Source organism: Pleurodeles waltl, chromosome 12 (assembly GCF_031143425.1).
Source record: "Pleurodeles waltl isolate 20211129_DDA chromosome 12, aPleWal1.hap1.20221129, whole genome shotgun sequence".
In the NCBI taxonomy this organism is placed as follows: Eukaryota; Metazoa; Chordata; class Amphibia; order Caudata; family Salamandridae; genus Pleurodeles; species Pleurodeles waltl.
In genome coordinates, this window is record NC_090451.1 from 35176473 (window position 1) to 35194397 (window position 17925).

Consider the following 17925-nt stretch of genomic DNA (forward strand, 5'->3'; position numbering starts at 1 on the left):
TTAAACTTGCATTACACGCAGTATAAAATAGACTGCTACAAAATCTTTAAGATAAAATGTTGTGGTTCCAAAATATATATTTTAGTCAGCCCCCAAAAAAGTACGCAGTGCAATGGTTTTACATTGCTGTCCTGCCCGTTATTTTCCCCGTTCCCGGCACACACCATCCTTTCGCCCCACGGCCACCCCTGGGGTGGATCCCGCCGCGGCCGGCTCTCCTCGGCACGGGAGCCGGCCTCCCTCCAGCAGGGGGCGCAGACGCGCTCGGCCGGCGGAGCCAATGAAGCGCCAGGGGGCGCCGGCCCGGGAAGTTCGAAGCGCACGGACCGGGTCTAGGCCCGGGAGAGAAGATGGCGCCGGCGGCCGCGAGCTGACAGGAGAGCCGGGGGCCTAGGATGCCGCGCCCCCGAGACCCCCGCGCCGTGGGCGGCCCGGGGCAACGGCTGCTGGCCCGGAGGCTGTGCGAGGCGCTGGAGAACGAGGACGCCGAGTAAGGGAGCGAGGCGGCCGGGCGGGGGGAGCGCGAGCCGCGGCGCGCGGACCAACGGACGGCGTCACCGGCGCGCGGGAGAGCCGCAGCTGGCTGCGGGAAAACATCCGGGGACCCGGCCGCCGCGCGCGGTGGGGTTCGGCGCGTGACGTACGCAGCTGCCGTCGCGCGGGCGCCCGCCGCCAGAGGTGCGCGTGCCGTCTCGCGGGCGCCCGCCGCCAGAGTTGCGCGTGCCACCGTGCTGCAGATGCGCAGAGGTACCGCCGGGCCCCAAATGTGCAGCGCAGCTGCTGCTCGCGCCCCAGCAAAAGGGGGTTCTCTTCACGGAACTCGGCCTGTCCTGAAAACGAATTTTTTTATAGCTTCTTCTCATCTGCATATGTTTTTTAGGGGTTGCATGGAAGCTGGCACAAGCCCGGGCATATCCCTGGCGCGTGTTAAATTCACTTCCATTGGTGTCAGTTCTGCCTCTCGGGGAGATACAATGTCAACAGTGCTATGTGGGCAGCTTTCTTTTTTATTGAAACCTGTTATTTCCACCTGGCAAGTTTGTATGATATTTCAGTGTTTTGTCTGCATCTCAGCGACAGTCTCCTGTCAAATGAGACCCCTGAGTGACCCTCCCTCAGGCATGACTCGTGAGTGTCTTTCAGCGCCTCTCTGACTTTTGACACGCGACCGAGCACCTAAAGTAAGCCGGACCAGTTGGCACTGCCAAAGCTTATCTGCAGAATTAGATCAATGAGTGAAAAGATTGTTTTTTTTCTGAATAATTTGAACGGAGAATGTTTAAATTCTGAAAGTATGAACAGTAAATGAAACACTTCAAGGTCTGCGCAAAGGGGGAGTGGCCCCCGGAGTGTCTCTGTCACAGTTGCTAAAGAGTTTATGGTTTTCACTGAGTGTAGCGCCCTCTCAAATTTTGGGTTTGTTTGAGATCAAGAATTTTCATTTGGTTTTTAAAAAAAAAAAAACAATAAAAAAGGACCTAACATCTCAGAACTATAAAGTAATTTGGCTGCTCTTTGGTAGCTTACTATGTGGCTTAAAAGAAATACGCCTCTCGCCCTCAAATACCTTCTGAGCCGGTAAGAGGCCTCATTGAATACATTCGGTGTTTGATTCCACAAGGCTGTGTGCCTGCTTCGCTAAAACAGCCACTGCCTTTGTTAGGGTATGTCACTGGTGTCTGCATAGTGTTTAGTCAGTCAGTAGTAGGACCCTTGGCGCTGTGAGTTGACCAGACTGCCTTACACATGTTTCTGAGGTACTTGTCCTGTGATATGGTCCTTAGCTGTTTTGTCCAGTACATGGGTGTATGAATTAGTGCTAATAAGTGTTTTTTGTGCTTGATCTTTTCAAATTAAGTTGAAGAAAAATTGAAGTATACCTACTTGGTTTACGTGAAAGCACCACGTGCTGATCACTACAAATTGTGTGCAATGTGTGGTTTTATATATTTATTTTTATTAAGGTTTTATTATGAACATTGCAAAGTCGTACAAAACCCAAATGGGGTCGGAGCCCCAACAGTTTTCAATGGTTGTATACAATGATCAATAAACAATGAAACGTGGGGAATGGATGGATCAATGGGGTATTGTCGAACGTAGCTTAGGGAAAAACATGTTGTATCAAATCACACAGGGGACGGGAGGAGGTGTTGGGGAAGAAAATATAGGTAAAAGTGAGAGGTATAAAACAGGGCAAAGGAGCTATGCCTGATTATGTCGAGTTACAGTGATTCTGAGATTGTGAGGCTATAAAGTTATAGGGCTCTCGGGGGTGGGGTTGTAGGGTAGTACGGGAAACAAACAATTTTAGTCAAATAGGCAAGCTAGCCAGGTCAGCCGGGTGGCATGGACATGGGGCATGAGGGCGGGTTGTCTCTCCGTCTGGAAGTAAGTAAGTAAGTGGGCAGGCTCTGTGCCGTATCGCCACCTGGGTTGGGTGCCGATCGTTAGGTGCCTGGGTCCATGCCAAGCCTGGGGGTCACCGTGGCAGGCGGTAGCGTACCCTAAGGTGATGTTGGTGGCAGGGGGCTTAAAGCCTTTGTCTGTACTCTGTCAACTTTCATTTAGTAAGAATGTCCTATCGGCGGCGCTTGGGGAAAAGTCTGTGAGGGGTATTGCTAAAGGGGCGGTGGGGGGAAGATGGTGCGCAATCTACGAACTACGTGCTATGTACTACGTACCCCCCCCCCCCCGGTCAGAAAGGGGGCCCACACCTGGGTGAAGGTTTGGGCTTGATCTTGCAAGTTGTAGATAATTCTTTCATATGTGGCCATGCGGGTCATGGCTGTGATCCATTCCTCCGGGGTTGGGGAGATTTCTGACCGCCAGTGACGGAGTATGCAGATCTTTGCAGTGCCTAGTGCTGTGTGTAGCAGTCTTTTTTGCGGTCTAGAGAGGTCTGGTAGAGCGGTCGTATCTTGTAGAAGCATTAAAGAAGGGGGGAGTGGTGACGGGAGTGACAGTGATTCGGCCAAGGTGGAGCTCACCACGTCCCATAATGGTCAGACCGTTGGACAGTCAATTAAGATATGGTTTAGGTCACAGTGTGTCTCTGGACATCTCCAACATTGCGCATGCGAGAGGAGTCCTATCCTGTGCAGTTTCGCTGGGGACCAATACCAGTCGTGCAAGACCTTAAAAAGGCAGAACTTTAATCGTGCTTCGCGGGTACCTATATCCAGGGCTTCCAGGACATCCTCCCAGTCAGCTGGATCTAAGGGTTGCTGTAGTCGGGTTTGCCAGTGCAAACGCAGTTTATCTAGGAGGGGTTGAGAGTAGAGCTGTCTGGTGACTAGGTCGTAAAGACCCGACATGACTCCCTTTTGTTGGGCCCACCGCTGCAGGTAGGTCACTATAGGCGAGGGTTGAGACCCCCATCGGGTAGCTTCAACCCTTCGGGAGATGCAGTGTTTAAGCTGCATATATCTCCATTCTTGGTTTGGCTGTAGACCGAATTCTTCCCTTAGCCTTGGGAAGGGTTTGAGCACCTCGTTCTCCAGTATCTGAGATAGAGTGTGGATACCAGCCTCCCTCCACTGTGACCAGTTAAGCACTTCCCCACCTATCCGGAGTCCATTATTGCGCCACAGCAGCGCCTGGGCATGGATCGGCCCTCCCAAATAGTCTGTGGGCCCTTCGCCACAATGCTCTAGTCGCTTTTAAGATAGGGTTCACCTGGTTAGCCGATGGGAGGTCGTCGCGATAAGGTCCCCCAAGCCCTTCGTTCGCGGATAATAGTCGCCTTTCCACCGCAATCCACTGTGGTGGGTCAGGCGTCGCAAGCGTGGTGTGTGACAGTTGTGATAGTTGTGCTAGCGAGTAATGCTCCACTGACGGAAGTCCCATGCCCCCATGGGAACGGCGGGCTATGAGCTTGGCGGGTGATAGTCGTGGTTGCATAGGGCCCCATACGAACGATCTGATGAGGGAATCTATGCGTCGTAATGTATGGAGGGGCACCTGTAAGGGGAGAAGTCCCAGGATATAGGTGAAGCGAGGCACAGTGACCATTCTGGCCGCCTGTACTCGGCCCCACATGGACAGGCCCAGGTGGGTCCATTTTGCGAAGTCGAGTTTCATCCGTGCAATGAGGGGGTCGATATTGTCCGCTACCATATGTGCCATGCCCGGGTTGATTAGCACTCCCAAGTATTTGAGGTGTTTTGGCGTCCACCGAAACGGGAAGCCTAGGAGTGCGGCTTTTGTAGTCACCCGCGAGAGGGGAAGGGCCTCACTCTTGTCCCAGTTGACGCGGTAACCGGACAGTGTTGCGAATCCATCGATGACATCCAAGAGGGCTGGTATGGAACTTTCTAAGTCCGTAAGTGTTAACAGGATGTCATTGGCGTATAGATAAATTTTGGATAGGCCGTCAGGGAGTGCCAGGCCAGTTATAAGGGGGGAAGATCGGATGGCTGCGGCCAGAGGCTCCATGGCAAGTAAGAACAGGAGAGGGGAGAGAGGGCAGCCCTGTCGTGTGCCTCTGCGGATTGTGAAAGGGTCTGAGAAGAAGCCCCCACAGTTGACTCTTGCCTCTGGTTGGTCGTAGAGTAGCCGCACCATTGAGATGAATTTGTCTCCCAGGCCAAATCTCTATAAGGCCGTGAATAGATAGGGCCATTCTATGCGATCAAATGCTTTTTCAGCGTCTAGAGACAGGGCTAATGCTGTCTCCGGCAAGTCTTTTGAGGCCCATAAGGTACGCAGATGATTCCTAGAGGTGCGTCCCGGTACAAACCCCATTTGCGTGTGGTGGATTAAGGATGGAATGACTTTGCGCAGCCTATTTGCCAGGATACTTTCTAAAATTTTAACATCACCGTTTAAGAGAGATATAGGCCGGTAGCTGCCACACAGCAGGGGGTCCCTCCCGGGCTTCGGTATGACAGCTATCGTTGCGTTTATTGGATATGACACCTATAGTCTGCGTGGAGCAGGCTTCGTTTAGAGCTTCATGTAGGATATCTATCGCCTCTTTTCCTGCCCATTTGTAGAATTCCACTGGGAAATCATCCTCCCTGGGCGATTTGTGATAAGGGAGGCTAGAGATGACGCTCTCTAATTCCTGTCTGGTTATTTCCCCTTCAAGGAGGCTACGACCTGCATCTGACAGGGAGGGTAAGTCGAGGCCTTTTAAAAAGGTTGTGGCCTGTGCCGGGCTGAATGTTATTTCTGGGGTGTATAGGTGTCTGTAGAACAACGCAAATTCGTTTGCAATGGCTTGCGGGTGCGTCTTTATTTCTCCAGAGGAAGCGCGAATGGCCGGTATGGCAAGGGCTGCCGTTCTTTGGCGCAGCTGGGCTGCCAGCAAGCGTCCCGCTTTTTCACCTTGGTCATAGTGTCTCCCTTGTATTCTCTGTAGGGCATATTCGGCCTGTGTGGTATATAGCTCGTTGAGGGCCATTTGGGCGCGCTCCAATAATCGACGCCCTGATAGAGAGGAATGCATAGTATATTGTCTGGTGAGACGAATATCAAGTTCTAGTGCCGCCTGTTGTTCCTTTCTGTCTCTATTCGCCAGCGCCGCGTCCCGCATGAGTAGTCCGCGTATTGTGGCCTTGGCTGCGGCCCACAGTATGCGGTTGGACTCAACTGTGCCTTTATTATCCTGAGCAAAGGTGGCTGCATGATCCTGTAGCTGTAATTTACCTTGTGGGGATCGGTAGCGGTGGACTGTGAGCCTCCAGGGCTTGCGGCCCGGGGATACTAGTCCTAATTGGATAGCCACACTGATTGGTGAGTGGTCTGAGAGGCCACCTTCCATTATGCTATTATCGTGGGCGTGGGCCACGAGGCTATCGGACAGAAGGAAGTAGTCGAGTCGGGATTGGGTGCCATGTACCGGCGAATTGAAGGTGAATTCTCGTTCCGTTGGGTGGGTCAGCCTCCAGTGATCCACGAGGCCGTTGTCCAAAAGGACATCAGTCTGTTAGGCTCTGTCTGCGTTGTTACTTGTCAAGGGGTCCCGTTCTGTCCAGGACTGCATCCCTAGCTATGTTCCAGTCCCCCCCCTATTACATAGCGAGATGCTCCTATCTCCGTCAGGAGCCGATTGATTTGTAAAAAAAAAAAGAGGCGTTTAGGGCCCGTTGGTGCGTAAACAGAACCCACGCATAGCGAGGAATCTCCTATTTTTAACTTAGCAAATACGTAGCGGCCCTCGGGGTCGGTCCATGATTTGGTGATCCTGTAAGGGAGGGTTTTACGTAGTAGTAGAGCCACCCCGCATTTTCTCGGGGTATTCTCTGCGTTGGGTAAGGGTGAACTACAGCTAAATATGACAGTGCCTACCCAGTCCCGTCTAAGTTTATCGGATTCCAGGCTGTCTAGGTGTGTCTCTTGTAAGAGGGCAATGTCGGCTCGCTTGTCGTTAAGGTAGGTACATTTTTTTTTCTCCTTTTTATGAAGTGGGTAAGGCCATTTACATTCCATGACATAATCCGTAGGGGTGCTATCTTGTTCGAGTCAGGCATTGTGGCCTTATAGAGGGGTTTACCTGGGGGGGGGGGGTAGACGTCAAGGTTAAAGGAGGGAGGAACTGGGAGGGGTAGAGGGGGGGAGGGAGAGAGAAAAATAGCCTCTAGAAGCGGGGCATGAGAGAGTGGTATGGGGGAAGGGAGAAACTATAAGCGTGTGTAGTAATGAGGGAAGGGGAAGGGAAAGAGAAAGACAAAAAGAACAGGACTCAAGTCCCAGTGTTCCTGAACTGTAACCTGCAGGTCTAAAACCCAGGTCCGTCGAGCTCCACTGCCTGTCCAGTGGGCCGCGCGTCCAGAGAGGCAGCGCACTTCTGGCGTCCGGGCCCCCCTTTGTTCTTATTTATTTCCATAGGGAGGCGTGGGTCTGCTGGGTCTATAGTTGACAGGGGAGCCGTAGGGGCCGGCTTTATGGAGATTATCCTATCTACATCGCTACATACTCCGCTGCTCAAGCCTACGTTACTCTAGTGCACTCAATGGGTGGTCCACGTCACTCCCTTTTACAACAGAGAAAAAACCAGCAGACAAACAAACAAGCAGCCCAATAAACCCCTTCGGGACGAGTTGACGGGGGGTGGAGGGTGGCCCTGGAGCAGTTCCAGCCACGCTGAGAGAAGGGGGGGGGAAGAGGGTGCGTGCTGGCCCGTTGCTAGGCAAGTCTGGTCAAAGGGGAGTGTTGTGTTGCCGGGGGGGAGGGGAAAAGGGGAAAAGGGAGGGATAGGGGATAGATAACCTTGAGGAAATAGGTTAATAGGGTTTATTAGGAGTTGATCGAGCAATCAAGAAGAGGGGGAAAGAGAGATAGAGGGGAAAGGAGAAGGAGTAGGGAGAAGCATCAGTAACACTGCAACATTGCGCAGGGCCAATTTAAGACAGAGGCCCACAATATTAGGATGACACATGAGTTCACAAGGTCAGGTACTCATCTCTCTGTTTGTTCTTCTCCTCCACCTCCGGGTCTCCTGGGCTTAACCATGATAGTCCAAGGTTTGTCATAACCATGGCTCCAAGGGCTCCGAGGAGAGGGGGTGGGAGGGGAGAAAGGTGCTGGTGTCCGGTCTGCCTCAGATGGGGGCAGCTGTGGGCTTCAGGGGGGAGTGGGATTTATCTCTGTCCGACATCTGGGTGTACATCGCTACCGCCTGGAGTACTTGGCCCCTGTCGTCGTGACTTTTTGTGAGTCTCTCTAAGTCTCTTCCCCTGGGGTGGGGATCCATAGTTGTTCCTCCCTCTGGGTTAAAGACGGTTTCTGAGTGGCTGGTTCCCGAGGATACACCTCGTATGTCCTGGAGAGACAGAGTTGTCGTTTCCATAGGTTGTGCCTGTTCCTGAAGTTTGTCTAGGAATGTTCTCAGGTCCTCCGGGTCGAAAAAAGTTCTTGATTCGCCGTTCTTGGTGATCCACATTCTGGCCGGTTCAAACAGGCCAAATTTCACATCCAGATGGTGGAGGCGAGGGCGGAGGGAAAGGAAAGCTCTCCTACGGTCTACAGTCTCTTTGGAGAAGTCAGCTGTGAGTCGGATTTCCGTGGTGCCCAGCTTTAGTGGGCCTTGCGCCCGGGCTGTCTGTAGCAGTTGGCGAGCTTGACCATGGCGCAAGAGGCAGGCTATGATTGAGCGAGGACGTCCCTTCCCATCCTGTCTCTTTGGACCAAGTCTGTGCACCCTTTCGAATTCTAGAGGAGGGTCGAATGTTATGTCCGTTAGCTTAGGGAGTGTGTCCCGGAGGTAGGAGATCAGGTCCGTGCCCTCTATGCCCTCCGGGAATCCCATTAGGCGGATGTTGTTCCTGCGGCTTCTATCCTCCAAGTCCGTCAGTTTGCTGCGGAGGTGCATGAGTTCTTGGCCGTTGTCGGTCCTGGAGGCTACCTGGGTTTCCACTGTTGTCACCCGTTGGTCCAGTCCCGATATTTGCGACTGGAAGCCCGCTATCTCTAGGCGCATGGATCTTGTCTCTGCTGTCAGCGCCATCATGGCGCTATCCATTCCCTCCAGTTTGCGTCCCACTGCCGAGATCTCCTGCAGAATACGGTCCATGGACGCTCCTTGCGGGCCCTCTTCCATGTTGCCAGTGGTGGTGTGAGGGTGGGGTGGGGGGTCCTTCCGGTCCTTCGCCGGGGGATGCTTCTGTTGGCGCAGGGCTTCCGAGAAAAGTAGTTGGCGGGCGGGATTACCCGATGGTTTGCCCGTCACTTTTCCTCTGGGCATGGCAGGTCCCCCCTCATTGACAGGGGCCTGGGGGGTTTTCGTCCTTGTCACAGCGGCGTGGCAGGTTTTAGGAAAGTGGAGGAGGGGGAAGGAGGGCCTCGGACGGCAGGTAAGGCCAGATGGGTGCTTCTTTGTTTCCCAGGGTGGCCTCGGAGGGTTACTGTTCATGCGGTAGGGCAGAGTTTGGGACCGCTCATTGGGCACAGGCTCGGGTAGTCCCTGGTATTATCTCCCGGCCCTGGCTCCCCTCCTCTCTTGGTTTGGAGGGAGCAGAGTTAAAAGAGAAGGAGGAAAAGGCGTGGATGTGGCAAGGATCTTGCCTCCGGCTTCCGCCCTCTCCCACATGGTCTGCCGCAGGAGTGCGCACCCTTCCAGGGTCCTCAAGGATCTTAATAAAACTGCAAAAGTCTTCAGAAAAGGTGGGGGGGGTTTCAAGGCGTCCGCCGTCCAAGGAGACTATGCCAGGAAAAAAGGGGGGGGGAAATGCTCCCCCTTGAGGTCAAGACCCCCCGGCCAGCCGATCTAACTGACCCCCTCTCTCACCCCCCTCTCCTCGGGGGGGGTGGGTGGGAGGGGAGCGTGCGTTCTCCGGCCGGTTTCTTGGCCCGTTCCACCGCAGTCCGCGGCTCGCCGTCGTAGTTGGCAGGAGCGGGGGGTGGGGATCTTCCAGGCTGTCCCCAGTAAGGGGGAGGTGAGGGCGCGCTCCGCGGTTCGGTCCCCATGCACCTGGTTCAGCGGCCCCCCTGTCCGTCGTAGGCTCCGGCTTTGTTCTCCACTCCCTCTGGTCGTGTCGGGGGGGGGGGGAACGCGTGTCTTCTGGACGGCTCTATGGTCCGTCCTGCCGCGAGCCGCGGGGAGCCGTGGCAGCAAGCGGGAGGGAGGGAGGTCACAGGGGTGCTATGAAGTACCTCCCTCCAGGTCCCGCCGTCCGTCGGCTGGCCGCGGGGGGGAAGCACGTCTCTCGGGACGGTTCCCCTCATGCACTCGAGTCACCGGTTTCTTGTCTCGCCGCGGGCCTCGTCTTCGTCTTCTGCTCTCCTCAGTGTTGTCATGAGGAGCACGGGTCTCCCGCTGGGTCTTGCGGTCTGTCCCAGCCGCCGATCCTTCGCCCCAGGGTTGGTAGGGGATGGGGGGCCCTCAGAGCGCCCCCGGCCCCGCCACTCCCGACGCGCGGCCCGCCGTCCTGCGGAGCCCTTCACCTAGGCGGCCATCGTTAGTCGTGGCCAGACCACGCCCCCGTGGTTTTATATTTAGTAGTGGAGCAAAAACATAACAAAAAATAGGGATGTGTGGCTCTTGACCCAATTTTGACATCTTATGTGTTGAGACCAAGCCACAGTAATTAAGGTGACTCAGCAGTCATTGTGTTTTCAGCCTAATTATAGATTTGCCCCATTTACCACGTAATCCTCAAAATAATCTACAGATTTTAACAAAACCATTTTGACTCTAACTCGTTTGAATCAAGTTGCCTACTTGGCAGCACGTGTTCCTGCAAGTTAACAACCTTTCACAAAGGTTGACTGATCATCAATTAGTTTATTGCTGCATTTGATTGTTATACTGGTACTAGTGAGGTGAAATCTTTGCTCCGTGTTATCACGTGTAAAAATTACTATTCCAAAATGTGCAGCATTACACAGAGTAATATGCCTTTTCTTGTCGCTTAATTTAGTTATATTTGCTGTATAATTTGGGCCTCTCTTGCCACTTAATTTCAGTGGCCCAGGTTAAGATACATAAGACAACAACAGAAACTTGAATATAGGAACACTGTTTTTTACAGCCAACCGTAACAAGGGAATGTGGAGATGGTCAAGGCTGATTGGCAAGTGCCTGGCATGTTGCATCTCTTGAATTCCTCACTTCACAAGGTCTCAGCTCCCTTGTCCACTCTCCACCAGAAATTCACAATATCCAGTTTTGGGGGTATTGTAAAGTACAAAGTTAAGTCATTTGTAGTTTATTGTATATTTTCTAGAAATATTGGCTTAAGTCCTGTATGTCCGACCATGACTCTTCCACAGCCTTTTAAGCAATATCTCTCTCTGTATAATGTCACAATATTATTAGTAGTTGTCGAAGGGGAGGAAATGGCAAGCCAACTGGTTCAAACAGCGTTAACAAAGCAATAGCCCCTTGTAATGTTTTTAGCACCATATGTTGATTTTTTTTTTTTTTTTTTTTCTTCCAACCCAGTATGTCTAGTGTGCTGCAGGAAAAAATCAACGTAGCCATAGCTATATATATATATTTAAAATTAAGATGAAAACATGGTTAGGAAGAATACACAAGTGGTTAAAACTGTATGAAAAATAAGGTAATAGAATTCGTCATTACTTTTGTCATGGTATTTCTTAATAAGCATCACATAAATATTGAGATAAGGGTGGTGCTATCAGGAGTAAAAGTTTTTGAAGAGATGCCACCAGTAAAATGCAAGTTTTAAATCTCTGAATTAATTGGTTGGGTGTCCCTCTTGCAATTGAAATATGTGAAACACCAATTACCTGTTACAAACAATTTCGAGAGGTGTTAATAATGTCCTCAATGAAAGTAAACTCTCTTTGAGGTAACAGAACAGTGGAGCCTAGAAAGGAAACTTATACAAAATGAAATGAGGAATCAGTCCTCCTAAAATGTGGTTCGGTGTATCGATATGTATGTGTCACATGTAAGCAATACCTCACAATTTGTCACTGATTCTTGATACATTTTTACTCACCGAATATTGTTACCATTTGCAGAGATGTGGAGGCACTGTTGAAAGGGGGAGCTGATCCCAACTTCCTTTTACCTGAGGGAATCGCTCCCGTCCACCTTGCTTCGGGAAAGGAGCGAGAGATTGCCCTGCGCTGCTTGAATCTGGTCCTTCAGCACGGCGGAAACCCAAACACAAGGTATTTTTTTCCAGACACTTTTCCAGATGCAGTTTAGAGTTTGGGTTATGTCTAAAGTGGAGGACACATTCAGTAAATTGTATTTTCTACTATTATCTTAACATTATTCTTCATCCGTGGTATCTTTTTATACTTAATTCCTTCCTTTTCCTATTAATTTTTATTCCAATAAAATCTTGAAAACTCAATACATTGGAATAGAGCGAATCAAATAAAATGTTATCAAAGGTAGTTCAGTTAGTTAACTCACAATAACACACAGTCCCATTGTCCTCTTTTAGCAACATTGTTAAATTGTTATTTTAAATATTTTTTTAATAAAATGGATGTTTTCAAGCAGGAAAAGGTCAACTATTTGTCATTAATTTTTAAATAATTTGCTAATAAATCTCTGGGTGTGCTCAGGTGGCTGTTTTAAGGCACCAAGGGGATAGAGAAAATCAAATCACAGTTTAAATGACATGGCAACGGTACGAGCAAAGACCTCAGTTGAATAAATTAGGCAAATTCCTACAAGAAATTGACTCCGTCTTCCATTCTTGGGCGCTCTGTGCCTACTGTGTTTTATACACTCACTGTCAATTAAACTTAGTATAGTACCTGCCACTAATTGTGATCCAGTGTTTGTTTTATTTGTATTTTATGTGCGTATTTTCCTTATAGTGTGATCCCCTTATTTTGTAAGTGTACAACACAAGTTGAATCTGACCTAACACCACAGTTTTTGTTGTTTATAGGCACTGTAAATGCTCTTAAATAGCTCTTAATACCACAGCTTTTGATGTTTCTAGGCACTGTAATTAACAGTTGTAACTTTCACCTTATTTAATGGTATTTCAGTTATTGACTCCTTAAAAATTGAAGGCCAAGTTGGTCTCTCTGTGATCTGAAATTAGCCCTAGTTTTGCAAATCTGAAGAGCGATAGGATATCTGTTTTAAAGAACCGTAGTGGCGGATGGTTTCATCTCTCACAAACCAGTGTACAAGCGAAAAGGCCTTTAGCGTGTTTGTTCTGGAAGCTCATTTTCTCTTTAGTGAAGTGAAACCAGCAGGAGAGATTTCAGCCTTCAGTTTCTCTTCTCTGAACGTAATAACAAACGACTGCTGTGAAAGCTTTCCCGGCAAACTGTTACCATAACACGGACCTCATAAGCGCTCCGTCTCCTTAAATTTTGATTACGAACTACAGGTTTAGGGACTAGCTTGTTTCAGTCACCTCTTGGGCTCACCTGCTGGGTGTCCCTGACAAAAGCATTGACTCCCTCTGGGTTTAATATTTTCATCTTATCTGCATCCTCATCCAACCATGGTTTGCTGGCATGTCCATATACCAGAAAATCTTTTCGGTAATGTCCCTCTGAATCACGCGCAACCCTTCTACCTCAAAGCCTGTAATGGTATTTTGCTTTTTTCCCCCAATTTGTCTACCCACCTTACCTTTAAGAGGGATCACACCGCTCCTTCAAAGTGTTTCATGCCAGTAACACCAATTTTCCTCTGAACCCCTTCAAAGGTCTCCCCATCTTTTGGACACAGCACTATGTAGTGGCTGGAAGGAGATATAATAGATACATTTAGTCCATAAAGTTTCTTTAGAGATGCAGTTTTTAGAAAGGTAATTTGATAAGTGCATGAGTGGTAGAACAAGTTGCAGTGTTATTTTTCTGGCAGATTTGACCAACTAGATAATGATCCTCTCTGGCGTGTTTAGACTCCCTCATATCTTCTCCGACATCCCTTTACCGTACTCCTCGTTTACAAAACAATGGATGGGATTCCAGCTTAGGGCCTCAGAAGATGCCAGTCAATCAATACACTTACGATAATCTGATAGGAGGTGCTTTTTGGGACCCTGATTCACTTGGGGAATCTAGGAGGTAGGTAGGTTGCGGGTCTTCTCTTGAGCCCCCCATCGCCTGAGCCACTCAGTTTCAGTGTACCTGAAGTCTCTACCTGCCTCAGAGAAGGGTTCGTGTTTACCAGGAAGGACGAACTTCTGAGAGATTATTGGCTGAAGCAGTGTGGAAAGATATGAGCACAGATCATTTTTTTAGAGCACTGTTTGAATATAGATACCACAAAACTGATATAAATTTTAGCCAGCATAGAAGACTATGTGATAACAGAAAGGTCTTTGGTGCAATCTAATTAATACATTTTTGTTTCCCAGATCAGTTGATGGACTGACACCTTTGCATGTTGCAGCGTCTTGGGGTTGTTCCAAGTGCCTGAAACTCTTGCTGAAGAAAGGTGGTGACCCCACGCTTGAAGATCAGGTTACTTTAAGTTTTTGTCATCCTTCTTTGTCTACACCCATGATCTACTTGTGTCCACTTAAAATTCCTATTTGCTGTCCATTACCACAATCGCAATCACAGTAAGGTTTTCCCATCCAAACAGCTTGTTTTTGTGGCATTGACCTTAACGCAATTTAGTGCTTGGCCCTTCCCCCTCCCTGTGACTTCAGAATCTTGAAGGAAGTGGCTGTCTTTTTGGAACTGAAAGAGGTTAGAGTTTCCTGAAGCTGGATGGAGATTGACCTTCAGATCCGTGGTGCGTAGTGGGATACCGCGTTGCCTTTCCTTCTCTTTCCTGTGCGTCATGGTCTCCAGTCTGGCAATGTTGCTGCAGCAAGTGTTAAGGATTCCACTGGAGATGTTGGTCATGTTAGCCATGTTTGTTGTGGTACTTGAAGTTATCGCCTTCAGGTCAAAGAGGCAGATTTGAAAGGTGATGGGGCTTGTAGAGGGGGACGTTGGAGCTTTTTGTGAGTTGTGGTTCTCATGTTGAACTTACTATTGTATAAGTGTAATGGTACTTGTACAAAGTGAACCTGGCGATGGAGCCATTAAGTGCTTTCTTTGTGACTGGCAGCCCTTTTGGTGGCGTATGGTTGGAAAGATGTTGTATGTGGTAAGGCCTGTGTGGTAGATGTCAGGCCAGGGGGCATGAGATTATGAAGAAAGGCTCCATAGATCCTGCTTGATGATTGGCTGGAATATGTAAACCTTAAGGAAATTGTATTGGAGCTCTAAACTCTACAGTCTGCTTTCCATTGGAACAGGCAGAAAGGGAGCTATTTTTCCAAATACACTCATATTGAGGAAAATAAAAATAACTTTATTTGTTAAATGTATAAACTTTAAATAAAATCTTACATAGCTAGGTTTCCAATTAAAATAGTATTTTCCAATGGGCTTAAATGGAATTACATGAATATCTTATCTTAACAAGAAAAAGAAATCCCAGACCTAGTATCCATTTTCATACATACGCTTCATTATACCCAAGTACTCAAATTATTTTTAGTGGTTTGTACATTTTAAGCATCAATTTGTTGTGGCTGTTTTTGTTAGTCCTGCTTTATTCACATGGCTCAGTAACGATATCTGAATTTATCACAGTGTTTTGAAATCTCAATTTTTTGTTATTGGGTTATTTTGAACGTAGAATGCACCAGTAGTAAGAAACTCATCATTTTTGTTACTTGTAATGTTTTATGCCACTTTATCTGCACTGTAAGCTTTGAATGGGTGGCCACTGCTCAGAGTCAGTGAGTGGGTGAATGAATGAATGAGTGAGTATTTGGATAGATGAATAATGTATAATTGCATGCATAAACGCACTAAAGGGTGACTGAGTGCTTGGGCTTACAAATGGCCGGTAGCATCAGTAGGACAGACGGCATTTCATAAGACAAGCAACATTTTAGTTACCTCTTCTGTGGTCTGTATGGTTAATGTTGAAGAAAGAAATGTGGCAGCTTTTAAAGATTTTTGTATTTATTTTAATTTTGTTTATAATTTGTATTTAACAATATTTGGTGCTATGGAATAATATTGCATAGTTTTATATTTGCAAAATCCTATCAGGACCATGTTTATTTTGTAATTATTGTTATTGAAATGTATGTTATGGCCAAGGCCATTATATTTAATTTGAACAGGTTATACACCATTGTTTGTATCTTCTGTGTACAATGACAGGATGTTTTTAATGCCTTTAAAGTAGAGGTGATACTTAGTACTCACACACAATTCGAGAAGTTATTGAGTTTCATGGGTGGATCTTCAGGATTGCAGGTATAGTCAATATTGGCTCACGCTTGAGCATGGCGTTTTTGTGTAGCAATGAGTTAAGTGCTTGTTGCCGAACGGGTTATCCAATCCTTTGGATAGCTCAGTGATCTGTGCACATTGCTTAGAAGGTGATCCTTCTGGTTAAATGGAGCCCGCGTGGGGAAATGAGGCCAGATGTTGTGTCCGCATCTGTAGAATGAGCAGCTCGTTGACAACCATGTTTGGAGTTCTCTGTAGTTGTCTACACTTTTACTGCTGCAACCTGGTGATCTGTTCCTTGAAATTGAGGATATAAAACGCCATATATGAGCTGAAAAAATGAAGGATTACTCACTGTAGTAACTATTGGTCTCACTCAAAGGTTTCCCCCACTCACTGGCAGCGCCCACCCTTTCCCCCATCTTGCCGTTAGCGGAAAGTGTGCATTATTAAGACCTAATTAATGAGGCATGTGGGTGATGGGCTGTATGTGGACATGCGCGTTCCATATTGCGCTCCGTGGCCTTACACATTTTTATACCCTTACTGCGGGCTTGCCATCCATGAGCGCAGATCACTATTACTAGCAATGTTGACCATTTCTGTGGCCTTGCACAACCCTGGCCACTTTCACATTTGCTGCTGTAGAGGAGTTTAAAGGTGACATTTTGGGTTGGATTTTAGCCTGCATCCCACAATCTATACTATTTCTTTCCATTAAGCACTTAACTCACTGAGAGGTTTTGCCAGAGCTTGTTTCCTACAAATCAACCAACGGTACGCAACATATTTCTTTAACCCTGTTACATGGTATATCCTATGCAACGATGTAGACCAATTCCCGTGTGGAAAAATCATTGGTTCATGATTAAAGTATGTCTTCCCTTTTTACCCAAAGGATGGAAACCGCGCCTTCGACCTCGCCATAGAGCAGAGAAATCAAAGATGTGCCCTAATCCTCCGGCATTACGATCCTTGCAGCAGCCCCCCAAACGCTAATGGCATGTATGATGGTAAGTTCCTGAGCCTTTTGTGCCTCAGTGACGTGTACCAGTGTGGTACGAATGTATCTGCCCTCCCAGTGGTACTGCCTAGAAAAGTCTCTTTGTGAATGTAATCCGTTTTATGAACTATTAGTTACAACTGCTGTGATGGATTCTATTGGGTTCTCCTCAAATGTTTGTTAAGATGGGGAGAACAATAAAACAGTGGGAACATGTTCTGTGATTGCCCTGATGCAGACATCTAGACATGTCCTCTATAGTCGCTTCATTAGAGCGCAGTAAACCTCCCCCCCCCCCCCTGTGATTTTTTATTTTACCCACCCAAAGTGAGAGTGAGATATCTCTGATCTTGACTTTTCTCCCACCATTTCTTTTTAAGTCTGGTATTAGCCAAGATTTTCTGTTTTTCCAATCAAATTCTTGAAAAAAAAGCACACAAACTTTCAGTCAGTGCTCCTCATCCATTGGTGTGTTCACATGTCCTTCACTTTGGTTGCTTCCAACCATCATAGCTTTAGGAAGTAGTTCATCCCATTTCGTCTTTTGGTTATGACTACTGCAAGAGGCAGACTTTGGGCTGAGCTCGCATGCGGGAAAAAAACATTTTAGTTTCAGTGCTAGGGGACCAATGGCTTCTTGAATTTTTTTATTTTTATTGTTGTGCTATTGTTGTGCTATGGCATTTCAGAACTGCCCAAATATAGTTGCCCCATCCCTGCGCGTACATTACCATTCACAAGTAACCATTTGCGAACGACTTCTAGTGAAGTGTAAAACAACATTCAAAGATATCTGCCAGTGCACACATCTGCAAGAGAGACCATCTTGTAATTGTTTTTGTTATACTTGATAACAAAAAACTCTTTGTGATGTCTGCTCCTGTGTGCACCGGCAGCCATCTTGGATTGCTTTTGCCAAAACTATAACAGAAACCATTATGAGATGGCAGCTTGTTCTTCTGCACACGTGCAAACACCAGCCAGCCGTCTTTGAACAGTTTTGCTTGTACCTCACTAGACCCACTGAAAGAAAATACACTCTGGCAAAACCAGTAGGTGAGAAGCCAACAGCAGACCCATTACTCTCCCTCATTCTTTGAGTCATGTGGGGGGAAGGACACCTTTCCAGCCTTAGAACCTGCATAAAAAGGAGATGTCACTTCCATAGCTTAGATCCTGTTCAATGTAAAGATTCTTTGGAAAAGACATTACTTGTAGCTAAGGCTTCTGACATAAATACCACAGCTGAAGCTGGAATGGTTTCTCTTTCCACT

At 47.9% G+C, this 17925-nt stretch overlaps 1 protein-coding gene across 1 annotated transcript in view; it reads left to right on the plus strand.

Annotated features, from left to right (window-relative positions):
* Positions 1-281: 281 nt before the first annotated feature.
* ANKLE1 (ankyrin repeat and LEM domain containing 1) overlaps positions 282-17925 on the plus strand; it is a 39433-nt gene continuing 21789 nt past the window's right edge. The window contains exons 1-4 of the mRNA XM_069216808.1: positions 282-490; positions 11437-11589; positions 13761-13866; positions 16547-16661. Coding sequence (XP_069072909.1) covers positions 396-490; positions 11437-11589; positions 13761-13866; positions 16547-16661 — 469 coding nt within the window. The 5' untranslated portion in view covers positions 282-395. The remainder of the gene's footprint in view (positions 491-11436; positions 11590-13760; positions 13867-16546; positions 16662-17925) is intronic.